We start from the raw sequence: 14,357 nt of genomic DNA, 5'->3' as shown, positions 1-14,357 counted from the left end.
CAACGGGGACGGGGCGGCGAGAGGGATATGGAGACGGGGGCAGCGGGCGACGGGGCAAAGAAGAAAAAGCAGATGAGAAACTGAAATTTTTGAAGTGTTTAGTTATATAGGATGGACCTTTAGTACCGGGCCACCAACCGGTACTAAAGGCCTGTTTTTGCTAGGCCAAGCGGCGGGAACCGCACACCCTTTAGTACCGGGTGGTGGCTCCAACCGGTACTAAAGGGGGGGGGGCTTTAGTATCGGTTGGAGCCACCACCTGGTACCAAAGGGGGTGACTGGCAAGGTGCTATGCGGCAAGTTTAGTCCCACCTCGCTAGTCGGGGGGCGTCCGCACTGGTTTATAACCCCCCGTGCGGTAGCTCTCTCGAGCTCCTCTCCAAAGCAGGCCTCCTGGGCCTACATGTTCTGTGCTGCCCTGTGGGCCTACTGGGCCTTTGCGGGCCTGCATCCTGGCCCAATAACAGGTTGGGTTTCTAGTCGTATGCAGGCCGCTCTGGCCCAGTAGGCGGTTTTTTTTATTTTTTTTGCTTTTTTTATTTTTAGTTGTTTTTTGTGTATTTAGAGTTTCTTTGTGAATATTTTTGCTTTAGGTACAAAAAATTACAAACTTTCTGTTAGTGCCCGTAGTTTTCAAATTTGAATAGTTTAAATTTTGAATTATTTAAAATTAGTGTGAATCACTAGTTTGTGAATAACTTAACTTTAAAAATCAGTAAAGGCATGAAAGAATTTGTTTGCACATAAAATTTCTCCGCGTTTCAAATGCCAAAACACATAACTACCCTAACTATTACAGAGATTCCCTCCTGGGTGTGAAACACATAAGAAAGTGATGATAGTGAAGACGATCACATCCCAGATCTTTGGGTGTGAAACTTTTTCTTCGCGTGTGTCCCTTTGCGCCGTAACCATGGAAAATCTTCATCATTTAACGGGATGCTCGGGTCAATATTCATTGTGAATGGAGCAATTTCATCAAACTTTTCATAATCTTCTGACATGTCTGTCTTGTCATCCACTCCCATGATGTTTCTCTTCCCAGAAAGAACTATGTGCCGCTTTGCCTCATCGTACGATGCATTCGCTTCCTTATCTTTTCTTTTTCTTGGCTTGGTAGACATGTCCTTCAAATAAAAAACCTGTGCCACATCATTGGCTAGGACGAATGGTTTGTCTGCATACGCAAAATTGTTGAGATCCACTGTTGTCATTCCGTAATGCGGGTCTTCCGTTACCCCGCCTCGTGTCATATTGACCCATTTGCACCGAAACAAAGGGACCTTCAAACCACGTCGATAGTCAAGTTCCCATATGTCCTGTATATAACCATAATATGTTTCCTTTCCTGTCTTGGTTTCTGCATCAAAGCGGACACCACTGTTTTGGTTGGTGCTCTTCTTATCTTGGGCGATCGTGTAAAATGCATTACCATTTATCTCGTACCCTTTGAAAGTCATTATATTCGAAGATGGTAACTGGGACAACAAGTATATGTCATCTTCAATAGAGGTGTCATGCATGGTACGTGTCTGCAACCAGCTGGCAAAACTCCTGGTTTGTTCATGTGTAATCCAGTCATCAGACCGCTCCGGGTGTTTGGAGCGTAGCAAATTCTTGTGTTCATCCATATACGGAGCCACCAAGACGGAATTCTGTAGAACTGTGTAGTGTGCTTCAGTGAGAGAATGGCCGTCCATACATATTATTTGTTCCCCTCCTAGCGTGTCTTTTCCATCCAGTCTGCCCTTATGCCGCGATTCAGGAACACCAATCGGCTTAAGGTCAGGAATAAAGTCAATACAAAACTCAATGACCTCCTCATTTTCATGGCCCTTGGAGATGCTTCCTTCTGGCCTAGCACAGTTATGAACATTTTTCTTTAAGACTCCCATGAACTTCTCAAAGGGGAACATATTGTGTAGAAATACAGGACCCAAAACGTTAATCTCTTCGCATAGGTGAACTAGGACGTGCGTCATGATGTTGAAGAAGGATGGTGGGAACACCAACTCGAAACTGACAAGACATTGCACCAAATCATTCTCTAACCTTGGTATGATTTCTGGATCGATTACCTTTTGAGAGATTGCATTGAGAAATGCACATAGCTTCACAATGGCTAATCGAATGTTTTCCGGTAGAAGCCCCCTCAATGCAACCGGAAGCAGTTGCGTCATAATCACGTGGCAGTCATGAGACTTTAGGTTCTGGAACTTTTTCTCTGCTATGTTTATTATTCCCTTTATATTCGACGAGAAGCCAGACGGTACCTTAATACTAAGCAGGCATTCAAAGAAGATTTCTTTCTCTTCTTTGGTAAGAGCGTAACTTGCATGACCCTGATGTATGCCGTCTTTTTCGTGCATACCTTGCTGGTCCTCCCGTGCCTCAGGTGTATCTTTTGTCTTCCCATACACGCCCAAGAAGCCAAGCAGGGTCACACAAAGATTCTTCATCACGTGCATCACGTCGATTGCGGAGCGGACCTCTAGGTCTTTCCAATAGGGCAGGTCCCAAAATATAGATTTCTTCTTCCACATGGGTGCGCGTCCGTCAGCGTCATTCGGAACAGGTTGTCCACCAGGACCCTTTTCAAAGACCACCTTCAAATCCTTGACCATATCATGTACATCTGCACCAGTACGGTGGCGAGGCTTCGTCCGATGATCCGCCTCACCTTTGAAATGCTTGCCTTTCTTTCTTACGGGATGCCTGCTCGGAAGAAATCGACGATGTCCCAGGTACACATTCTTCTTACAATTAGCCAAATATATACTGTCGGTATCGTCCAAACAGTGCGTGCATGCGCGGTATTCCTTATTTGTCTATCCTGAAAGGTTACCGAGAGCAGGCCAATCATTGATGGTCACGAATAGCAACGCCTTTAGGTCAAATTCTTCCCCCATGTGCTCATCCCACGCACGTACACCTGTTCCATTCCACAGTTGTAAGAGTTCTTCAAATAATGGCCTTAGGTACACATCAATGTCGTTGCCGGGTTGCTTAGGGCCTTGGATGAGCACTGGCATCATAATGAACTTCCACTTCATGCACAACCAAGGAGGAAGGTTATACAAACATAGAGTCACAGGCCAGGTGCTATGGTTGCTGCTCTGCTCCCCAAAAGGATTAATGCCATCTGCGCTTAGACCAAACCATATGTTCCTTGCGTCATCTGCAAACTCCTTCCCGTACTTTCTTTCGATTTTTCTCCACTGCGACCCGTCAGTGGGTACTCTCAACTTTCCGTCTTTCTTACGGTCTTCTCTGTGCCATCGAATCGCCTTGCCATGCTCTTTGTTTTGGAACAAACGTTTCAACCGTGGTATTATAGGAGCGTACCACATCACCTTGGCAGGAATCTTCTTCCTGGGACGCCCGCCCTCGACATCACCAGGGTCATCGTGCCTGATCTTATAGCGCAATGCACCGCATACCGGGCAAGCGTTCAAATCCTCGTACTCACCGCGGTAGAGGATACAATTCGTTGTCCTTTGGAAGCATATCCTTTATCACTACCAGCAACTTTCCAAATCCCTTGTCAGATACACCATTCTCTGCCTTCCATTGCAGCAATTCCAGTGTGGTGCCCAGCTTTTTCTTGTCACCTACGCAATTCGGGTACAACAGTTTTTTGTGATCCTCTAACATGTGCTGCAACTTCTTCTTCTCCAAATCACTTGCGCAGTTTCTCTTTGCATCGGCAATGGCCCGACCTAGATCATCAACGGGCTCATCCGATGCCTCTTCTTTAGCTTCTTTCCGCATTGCCGGCTCAGCTTCTTTCCGCATTACCGGCTCAGCTTCTTCCCTCATTGTTGTATCATCGTATTCAGGGAAGCCATGACCAGGATAGCTGTCGTCGTCCTCTTCTTCTTCATTGTCTTCCATCATAACCCCTCTTTCTCCATGCTTGGTCTAAACATTATAGTGGGGCATGAAACCAGACTCAAACATGTGGACGTGAATGGTTCTTGACATAGAGTAATTGCGACCATTCTTACAGCCAGCACATGGACAATGCATAAAACCATCCGCTCGCTTGTTTGCCTCAGCCGCAAGCAGAAAAGTACGCACGCCATTAATGAACTCGGGAGAGCATTGGTCATCGTACATCCATTGCCGGCTCATCTTCAATACACAGCACCGAAAACATCAAATTAATACAATACATAAAGTTCATACATAAAGAGCATACAACACTTCAATGCAACAAACAAATAACTCTCTAGCTAAAGAATTTAAATGCAACAACAAATGCGATCAAGATCGCAACTAAGGTAACAATTGATCCAACAGCATAATGATACCTAGCCTCACTATGAATGGCATATTTTCTAATTTTTCTAATCTTCAAGTGCACTTTCTCCATCTTAATCTTGTGATCATCGACGACATCGGCAACATGCAACTCCAATTCCATCTTCTCCCCCTCAATTTTTTTCAATTTTTCCTTCAAATCCTCGTTTTCTCTTTCAACTAAATTTAACCTCTCGACAATAGGATCGGTTGGAATTTCGGGTTCAACTACCTTCTACATACAAATATCTATGTCAACTTGATGGGCATAATTTGTCATAAACACGAAATGCAATGAATAGTTTTAAAAAAGAATATACCACATCCGAATCATAACCCGGACGAGGGCGGACGGGAACGGATATCAAAACCATGGCACTATGCATAACAAACAACGTATGGGTAAGATAATTATACGAGTAACTATATATCCAAATCATACAAATATCATTTTTTTATATAAAACTTCATGAACAAGAGGCTCACCACAAGGTGGTGCCGGCGACGGGACGTTGCGAGCGATCGACAGTGATTACGACGGAGATTTAGAAGGTACTAAGTAAACCACACCTACATATGCAAAACTAAGTATTATTTTTGACCTCAAATTGCATATAAATCAAATACTAGCACATATATATAATTCCTCCCAAATTACTAAACTCAAAAATCAATCATTATATAAAGCATTGCACGAGCTAATCTAGCAATGAGAGATGAAAGGAAAGAGTTGCTAACCTTTGTGATCATTTGAATGGATGGGGGCCTTCAAATCTTGGGCAAAATGTGTGATGAGCTTGAGAGGAAGACGGAAAAGAACAGAGAGGAGAAGGGAAAGGGGAAGAACAGAGCGAGCTCGGGTGGACGAAGGGTCTATGTAGGACGACCTTTAGTACCGGTTTGTGATACGACCCGGTACTAAAGGTGCTGGAGGGGCCCCGGACTGACAACATCCTGCCACCACTCACTTTAGTACCGGTTCGTGGCACGAATCGGTGCTAAATGTTCGCCACGAACCGGTACTAATGAGAGCGGCCCGGCTAGCCGTTGGAACCGCTCAAATTTAAACCGGCACTAATGTGCTTCACGTTTGACCCTTTTTCTACTAGTGCCCTTGTGCTCCAGAATTTTTGATACATGAAAACTTATGCATCTCAAAAAGTTTAAAAAAGCAATGCGTAGCCAGACTCGAACCCACGACTAGGGTCTGGGGATAAAACACCTTTGCAACCGGGCCATGATAAGTTCAATGTTTAGAACACAAATGCAGCTTATTTAACTATAAGGTGAGCGTTTAAATTTAAAATTTTCAAAAAATTCGGAATTTTTTGCTCGGTATGAGTGTTTACCATGGGGGAGCGGTAAACGCGGTAATCGAATATCTCGAGCGGTTACCAAAACCATGAATATGATACTCTTTGCCCAAAACACAGCATACTAATCAGAGGTTTGCCACTCGCCCCTAGTTCACACATGCAAACAGGTGTGTACGTGCAGTTCGTGACGCAAGAGATCGGCATCTTTCCACCCTAATGAGGCCATTTTAATTAGTGTTGGATCAGGTTGACTTTAATGACGATAGTGCATAATTAGTTTGGTCAATATGTAGGATATAGGAAATTAGGAATATACTTGCAAATTAATTGGCCTGCAAAGAAAAGAAATATATACCAGCACACATGCATGAACCTTTCTGTTTCATGTTCATTGTTTCGAGAATGTTGAAGAACCCCAACTTCGCCGCTTACTGTATTTATTTTTTATGAAAAATTATTCTTGCTTTTGATGCGGTCTTGCTTGCATTGTCACGAGAACTCGGGCAATTCAGCACCTGTCCAAGAGAGATGTCTGAAACAAGCAGATGTCATGCATAGACCGGGTAGCATATATAGTACTCACATACCGGTGCACATATTAAATCCGTTATAAGTATGTCTGGTGGATGAAGTCTATGTACTGCATGTATACATAGTTAATTAATTAATCAGCAGTGACGATCCAATCAACAAAGATGACCTGGTCTCAGCTAGCTACTGTATTACAAAAGTAGCCGGCTGCGTACATGGCTACATGCATGGGTGCAAAGAGATCAAGCCAAAATTTGGTTTAGACAGGACCGTGTGCGTACTGCGTACACTAGGTCTAAGTAACCAGACCGTGGGATTTGTATACTGGCTCTCGGTCACTGTGTACCAATTCTTCTTAAGATCACGTCAACCCAAAGTCTTGGTTCGTGCTGGGTCTAGCCAGGTCCAGTGTATATCTCGAGACAGAATCGAAATTGTAGGTTCTAGCCCAGTTGACATCACATGCGTGGGAACAGGGAAGGAAGAACATATTTGGAAACGGAATCAATTCGAAAAGCACGCACGGGACAGAGAAAAAAAAATTAGAATCGGTAATTCAGGCCCACAACTAGTTAGAGTCTAAAGTTGAAGGGCATCTCCAAGGCTATACCCCAAAGTCTCGGTTCCCTGCCGTGTCCAAGTCCAGGCTATATCTCAAAATCGAAAATGTAGGTTCTAACTCGTGGCTCCACCATAGCACTAGCGATCATAGACAGCAGAGAAAGCATGATTGGAGCTAAGACCTATTTCTGAAATATCCATTCCACTCTTGTGTGAAAAGATATTTCTTCGTTCAGTCCAGTCCGATTTAAAACGTGACATCTACTATTATAGGGGTTGTCGTTAGGGCCACTCCTCCTTATGAAGAGAGACGACAATTATCTATACTTGGAAATAATAAAAAACTATTTCTTTACTTTATGAGTAGGTAGAGAGAAAAGGATAATCGATAAAGTTACTAGCTCCATCTTCAAGTGGGTGTCTTTTTTCTATGCTATACATTCAGGAGTAAAACTATACCACATAAATTGAAGAAAAGTGGTTGAAATTTCACATAGAGCGCCTGAAACACCGTTCAGCAAAGACAAGGACTACAACTTCAAAACAAATCAGGTACTTTTGATTGCACTTCATATGGAATACTTTGAGTTTTTCTATCAGCCAGACTTCGGTAGTACCTTCATTTTGGCAAACCCGGTTACAAAATGACTCTTCAGATGGTCCCAACAAATTATGCGTGAATTCAACCGGTGAGGAGGTTCCATGAAATATATTTTTTGCATGAGGGCAAGAATCTCTATAGCTTTTTTGTGCAAATGTGTTTTATGCCATTGCGCGCGAAATTTGTAGGACTTTTTTTTAACGGAAGCTCATCAAGATGGCGGGTGCACCTCCTAGTTCATAAAAAAAATGAAAAAATAGCCTCTAACCTGCCATTCTCCTCAGTGGTAATTTTCTCATACTTTGAAATCAAATACTCTTTCAAATCTATCATATGCCTAGGCTCCCATTTTAAAAGATCTCTGTAATAATTTACAGTCATTTTTCTCATTCCCTCACTATCATACACTGGACCATCAAGACATCTAAAACTTGAATAAGTTTTTTACTTCTTCTTTGATTCGCAATTGCACGAAAAATAAACGGTGTTCCTGTCCCACCCAAGAATCTCCATCTCTCTATATGTTTGTCTGGCTTTGATTTTTTCTAGCAGCTAGACTTCGGTAAGATCCCTAAGAATATTACTGATTTTAATTATCTCCTCCTCAGAATGTTTCTGAGTTTTAGTTTTCATATTTAGGACATGTGAATTGTAAAGGTTTTCTTTTATGAGACCTGGCCAAGAGAGCAAAGTGCTTCTGATTATGCTTCATAGAGAAGACTGGCCTCGTTTATAATACAAAAGTTGGGTCGAAAACCATAATATCAATCAAAGGCGCAATTGATTAAAAGAGACTCATTCGACAAATAAACCACATTCACAACTTGAGTCATCCAAAAATGAATTATATTGGTATATTGCGTCTTTAATTTTCAAAAAGAAAGTTTTGTTGTAAATAGTTCGACATCCACAAAGTGATAAAAATGAATTCTTTTCGGTGTGCCAAATCTCTTTCTTGGCGCGTCGAAAAGATGTAAGCTAACTCTCTTTTCTTTTTGTCTACGTCCATTGTACAAGGCGTCTTATATTCGAATGTCAACTGGGCGACATAGGACGACATAGGCATCGATTTATATGTAAGAAAATCCCGGCGACTTAGATTTTGAAAAGCTGTCAAAAAAGCACATATATCCTTTTTTGCTCATTATTAAAGAAAATCAAGGCAGGCCGTATGTATTTTTCTTTGTTTGGGTGCCAAAATTTAAGCATGAAAGCACCCCTTTGTTGGCACGCGATGGCTCTCCTTGACCAAACGGAGACCCCAAGGAAACAAGTGCTTCTCTTCTGTCCCCACCCCACTCGACTAAGCAAACAATTCCCGCTCACTCCTCCAACTCAATCTCCTAATCCATCCATCGATTCCTTCATGCTGATTGTCACCCACAAAAACAAATCCCTTGTAGTAGTACTTCTTCTTGCCAGCTTCACTAAACATATTCTATCGCGGTCACGGCGACCAAAAGATGCGCGACGACGACGACGTGCCCCACCCCAAGATGCTTCCTCCTTCCATGTCCCCTCCCCTCCCATGTCCCCTCCCCCTCCTCTCTATAAATGATGTATGTGCGCCTCCTCCAAGCCACGACCACTTCTTCCATTCTCTAGCTCATGCCCGTCTAGCTTCCCGGTTCTTCTTCGACTTCTCCCATTCTTGAGCTACTGCGAATTCAAGGAAGACATGGACGAGCAGTGGATGATCGGGCAGACTTCCCTCAGCCTCGGCCTCAACGTCGGCGGGCCACGACGGGCTCCTCCGGTGACCAGGGACCACGTGGAGGAGGACTTCATGTCTTCCAAGAAGAATCACGTGGTTGAGGCGCTGGAGGCCGAGCTCCAGCGAGTGGGCAAGGAGAACAGGAAGCTCAGCGACATGCTCCGCGCGCTGGTGGCCAAGTACTCTGACTTGCAGGGCAAGGTCAGCGGCATGATGGCGGCGGCGGCCGCGGCTAACAGCCACCGCCAGTCGTCGACGACATCGGAGGGCGGCTCCGCGGCGTCGGCGACCAGAAAGCGCCCCCGCAGCGACAGCCTCGACACGGCCAGCCGCAACCCTTCGCCGCCGCTCGCCGTGGCCGGCAGCAGCGGCCGCTTCGCCGTCAGCGGCCCCGTCGGCCCCGACCAGGCGGAGTGCACGTCCGTCCACGAGCCGTGCAACAGCAAGCGCGTCCGCGCCGACGAGTGCAAGGCCACCAGGGTCTCCAAGCTCTACGTCCACGCCGACCCCGCCGACCTCAGCCTCGTAAGTAACGAACACCCAGCCAACTTCCGCCGATCTTCTTCCCCGTGATTATAGATCGCGACGAAAGTTGTAGCCGCCACCAATTAGCTAATTAATTTGCGATTGATTTTGACGAGCAGGTGGTGAAGGATGGGTACCAATGGCGAAAGTACGGGCAGAAGGTGACCAAGGACAACCCGTGCCCGAGGGCCTACTTCCGGTGCTCGTTCGCGCCGTCGTGCCAGGTGAAGAAGAAGGTGCAGCGCAGCGCCGAGGACAAGACCGTGCTTGTCGCCACGTACGACGGCGATCACAACCACGCGCAGCCGCCCAAGCAACAAGGCTCTGGTGGCAGGAAGAGCGGCGACGCAGCCGCCGTCCGCGTATCAGCTGCGCCGGTGCTTGTCCAGCAGCAGCGGAAGCAGGAAGCTTCGACGGCGGAGCAGGTCGCCGATAGGAAGAACCTGGCGGAGCAGATGGCGGCGACGCTGACGAGGGACCCCGGGTTCAAGGCGGCACTCGTCTCCGCGCTCTCTGGTCGGATCCCTGCTGCCTGGCCGAAAACCTGCCAGCACAAGAGAATATACTCAGGAAAACATTTTTCAAGAGAGAGGGCCGGCGCATGACTTGCACCTACGGCGACAGATCTGGCACCTCGACGGCCACGGCTACCACCGATGCAACCCTGACGTGAGCGATGCCCACGCGGGCGTCACGGTGGCTCCGTCCGCGGCTGCCCTGGGGAATGCCGCCGCGGTGAAGGCAACTACGCTGACCGCGGCAGACCTAGCGAGAGGCCCCGCGGTCGCTCCGGCCGAGGCAGTACCGGCGGTCGCCGCAGCGAAACCAGTGGAGATCATCGACCTGACGAGCTCCTCTGGAAACTTCTTCTGAGCCGAGGAATATCACGACGACGATGGTGGCGCGACGTTTCTATGCATCCATGACGTATTGAATATTTTGCGCAGTTCATCTACATGTAAACTGGTGAACTGTTTACAAATTAGTGAGCGTGCGAACTGATGTTGACTTTTCTGCTGCAAAATTAGGCAATTCCATTCCTCAAATCTGTCGAGGCATGAACACATGCTCAAAAACATCAACAATATTTTTCACCCCATTGTCCTGCCTTTCCGCATGTAGCTCTAGGTCGTATTCGAAATATGCATAGAAATGCACGTAATGTCCTGAAAATATCAAATAAACCCAAAAAAATACAAGAAAATGAATATTGCTTAAAATGGTAAGTCTGATTAAAGATAAAGTTTCAAGGCCGGACGAAGGGACCATCAGATCGCACTTAAACTTGACCTGTCCCCATACGGTAACCAAGTGTTCCTCCGAAATGCTCCGTTTTGTAAGCACGCGGCATGCCAAACTTTCTCAAACTGATTGCAAGTTTTACTACGGCCTACTTAGGAAATATCATGATACCATGCACGTTTAGTTTTTTTTCAAAATTTATCTCTATCTTTTGAGATTTCAAGACAAATTAGCTTCGTTTTCGCCGTTAACAACACCTACCAAATGTGCGTAATTTGGTTCCTTATAATCATGGAGACATGAGCATGTGCTCAAAAACATCAACAAGATTGTTTGCCCCATTTTCCTGCATTCTGCATGGGGCTGTCATTCGTATTCGAATTACGCCTCAACAATGCATAGAAATGCATATAATGTCATGAAAATATTAATTGAACCATGAAAATGCAAAACAAATTGGCATACAAATTAAAATGGTATGTGGTGACTGAAGAAAATGCTTCAGGATGTTATTTGGTCATTATTTTATTTGGTAGGGAAAAAAGCTTCATATAGGAGACACTACATGTGAAACTACATTTAGCAAAAAAAAAAACTACATTTAGCAAGATGATATGTTGTCGTGTTTACAGGATTCCAATGAACCCTCTAACACACATTAACCCTAAGTGACAACAATTCAATACAAGCTTTTTCCGTTTTTTGTCACCATTACTTAGAATCTGTTTATAGATGAGGTTACCTTTGCGGTCGGCAAACTCACGACCCTGCCACTATTATTTTGGCTAGATACCAATGGCGGCGGAAAATGTTGCCTGCCACTGATATTAAGTTACTAGCAGCGGCCACGAATAGCTACCCACCAGTTGTTTTTGGGAACTGGTTAGCTGTGGCTCACTCCTTAGTGGCGCATGCTGCAAGACCACCCACCAATGATATCTAGGTCAGTAGTAGCGGGCTAAACTTTTAGTCAGCCACTAGTAATTTGACCAGTGATTTGGACTATATTAGTTGTGGTGGGAGGTATACAAGGAACGGGCACCTACCTTTCTCCGCCACAGCTGGTCAAACATGTAGGTATTTTGTTTAATTTTTTGCAATTTTTTAAAATTTCAGTATGCAATTTTTATATAACCATGATATTGTATGAAAATGATTTGAACGGTGTACTTTCATTATTTCTTATTTTTAGGTATTTATTATAAATTTGTATTTAACTGGATATAATTCAAATTTGAACTACAATTGCAGATTTAAAATTAATTTTGAACATTGGAAGAAAGATCACGAATTAAATATTTAGGTGTATTGAAATGAAAGTTTGGTACTTTTAAATATGTGTATGTGAAAATTCAAGCACACAAATTTAATTATAATTATGTAAAATTGATTTTGATTTTTTTTCAGAAAATTCTAACGTTTTCTGAAACCTATCAAATTTTGCATGGCATTGTTATGCATGACATGTGCATTATGTGGTTAGAAATTTAAAAGTATTTGAAAATGCTATCTTGTAGGCGGCTTGGAAACAGAAGACATGGCCTCAAGGCACACGCGTGTCAATTATCCAACTAATGAGCGTGTAGTTCTTACTTCAATATATGACACAAATACATAGTGAATATATTAAAAGGTATGTTTTCACCAATAGTTTGACACTTTTAATGTACGTGTAGTTCTAATATGATTTATGTTCATTACTATAAATGCATCAAATGGCTAAATATATGACATTAACCCAGAATAGTCACAAATCTGATCGTAAACCTTGCAATGGCATAAACTAAACATAGGAATACATTCAAGAGGAAACGATGAAACAAAAACAAATTCACCTTCACACCTGCCATATTTCCCTTCAAAATCAAGACACTTCCCCGAAGACTGTTCAATTTCTAAATGAGTTGCATCAGATTCTTTTTGTAACTCTATCAAAAAAATTACCACGTGGTATAGGTGTCATATAATGACACCATATTAAGTTTCATTTCTTTGAGAGTTCATTTACATCTTTTGTTTAATCAAAAACATTTAACTCATTTCAATAGCTAGAAAAGGTCACTCGATGCTTTGAAAATGAAAGGACTCGCGTTGCGGGTGTGACCCTTGATCCGTTCTATCCATGTCGTCGGTCCCAAAGAAGCCAAGCTAATGTCCCCTCTAGATTCTGGCAAGAAAAATGGAAGGATCTCGCGGTGCTTGTGGTTCCACAGGGCGGGATTGTTCATTTGTTCGACCGTGGAGTCGTGGATACTAATTTATCTCTGAGAGGACCATACAAACTCAAACATGCATACACGTGCTTAAATGATCTACTCAATTTATAACCGATCGAGTGAGTGAACTGTAATCCACCAACTGACTAAACAATCATGGTTTTGACTCCCGCGAGGATGAAGTCCGGAAATCACCATACTCTTTGCGCCTCAAAACAAGTGTCTTAATTTTCTATCAACTTTATAATAATGTTTTTTTTTTGCGGGTGAACTTTGTATTAATGTTAATACAATGTTGAGACATTTATTTTGGACCAGGAGTATATCACAATTTACTACTCGCCCCTTAACGTCAAGTCTCTGAAACGTCTATATTTTATATATTTATAAAGGGAGTGCGTTGCATTGCATGAGTTTCGCTGTGACGGACCTTGACTAGTCGTAGAAACTAGATTGGATCCTACTGACTCCACTCGATCATTGGCCAAGTCCCACTGACTGGACGACCGCGGAGTCGGACGCAAGCCTCGTGCATGTGCCCGGCGGCTACTCTACGTTGGCGTGGCCTCGCGCGGCGGACGATCCATCCGTTCCGTTCCAGTCCATGGAATCTGACTATTTTGTGGCGGAGAGATGAAGTCTGACTTGTCCAGGCAGCCTCCATCGCCGGCAGAAACCGCGACCAGGCTGTTAGTAGCTGTGATGCACGTGCGCGGGCAGGGTGCCGGGTGCGGTGCCACGTCAGGGGTGAAGTCAGGCTATGGCGCTCCTCCATCGCCGGCGGCCGCCGCACCGCCGTCACGCACGTGCGCAACACATCCATCGACCGGGCAGAGTGGGGTGGAGTGGAGTGCTCCGGCGGACGGCCGGCCACTAGCTAGAGCTTCCGTGCTCTTCTTCTCTGACCCGTAACTGGACGTACCAAAACTTCAGAAGTCCAGATGCGGTGATGCACACGTAGATACGAAGGCCGGCTCTGGTGATCATGCTGACAAGTCATTTACATACAAAAATAATTACGTATCAGCGACCTGCATGCATGCATGAGCACGGCAAGGGACAAAAAATGGCCGTAGGGAAGTCTACCCTGAAAGGTCAACACTCATGGCTACTATATTTATTCATCTAAAAATGAACTCTCGTTTCTTTGCAAACTTATTTTTTGGTTTGACGTCAAAGCAACTCTTTGTGCGTAGTAGTACTAGCTAATTAAAAGGCTCCAAGAAGGCTTCAAATGCTCTTACCTATCTTGGTCAAAATAAATATTCTCCCGTTTGATCGATTAATTCAGAAGAAATTGTTAAGAATTTGCATGCATCATGCATGACTACTGGACATTTCGCAAGGAG

At 44.4% G+C, this 14,357-nt stretch overlaps 1 protein-coding gene across 1 annotated transcript; it reads left to right on the top strand.

Annotated features, from left to right (window-relative positions):
• Positions 1–8,922: 8,922 nt before the first annotated feature.
• LOC123154993 (WRKY transcription factor WRKY28) lies at positions 8,923–10,618 on the top strand. Its single transcript, XM_044573578.1, has 2 exons — positions 8,923–9,550; positions 9,670–10,618. Exons 1-2 carry the CDS (start codon positions 8,990–8,992, stop codon positions 10,153–10,155), a joined length of 1,047 nt encoding a protein of 348 aa, XP_044429513.1. The 5' UTR covers positions 8,923–8,989; the 3' UTR covers positions 10,156–10,618.
• Positions 10,619–14,357: the final 3,739 nt, after the last annotated feature.

This window comes from Triticum aestivum, chromosome 7A, assembly GCF_018294505.1.
Source record: "Triticum aestivum cultivar Chinese Spring chromosome 7A, IWGSC CS RefSeq v2.1, whole genome shotgun sequence".
Taxonomy (NCBI): domain Eukaryota; kingdom Viridiplantae; phylum Streptophyta; class Magnoliopsida; order Poales; family Poaceae; genus Triticum; species Triticum aestivum.
This window is presented reverse-complemented; position numbering and strand designations above follow the sequence as displayed.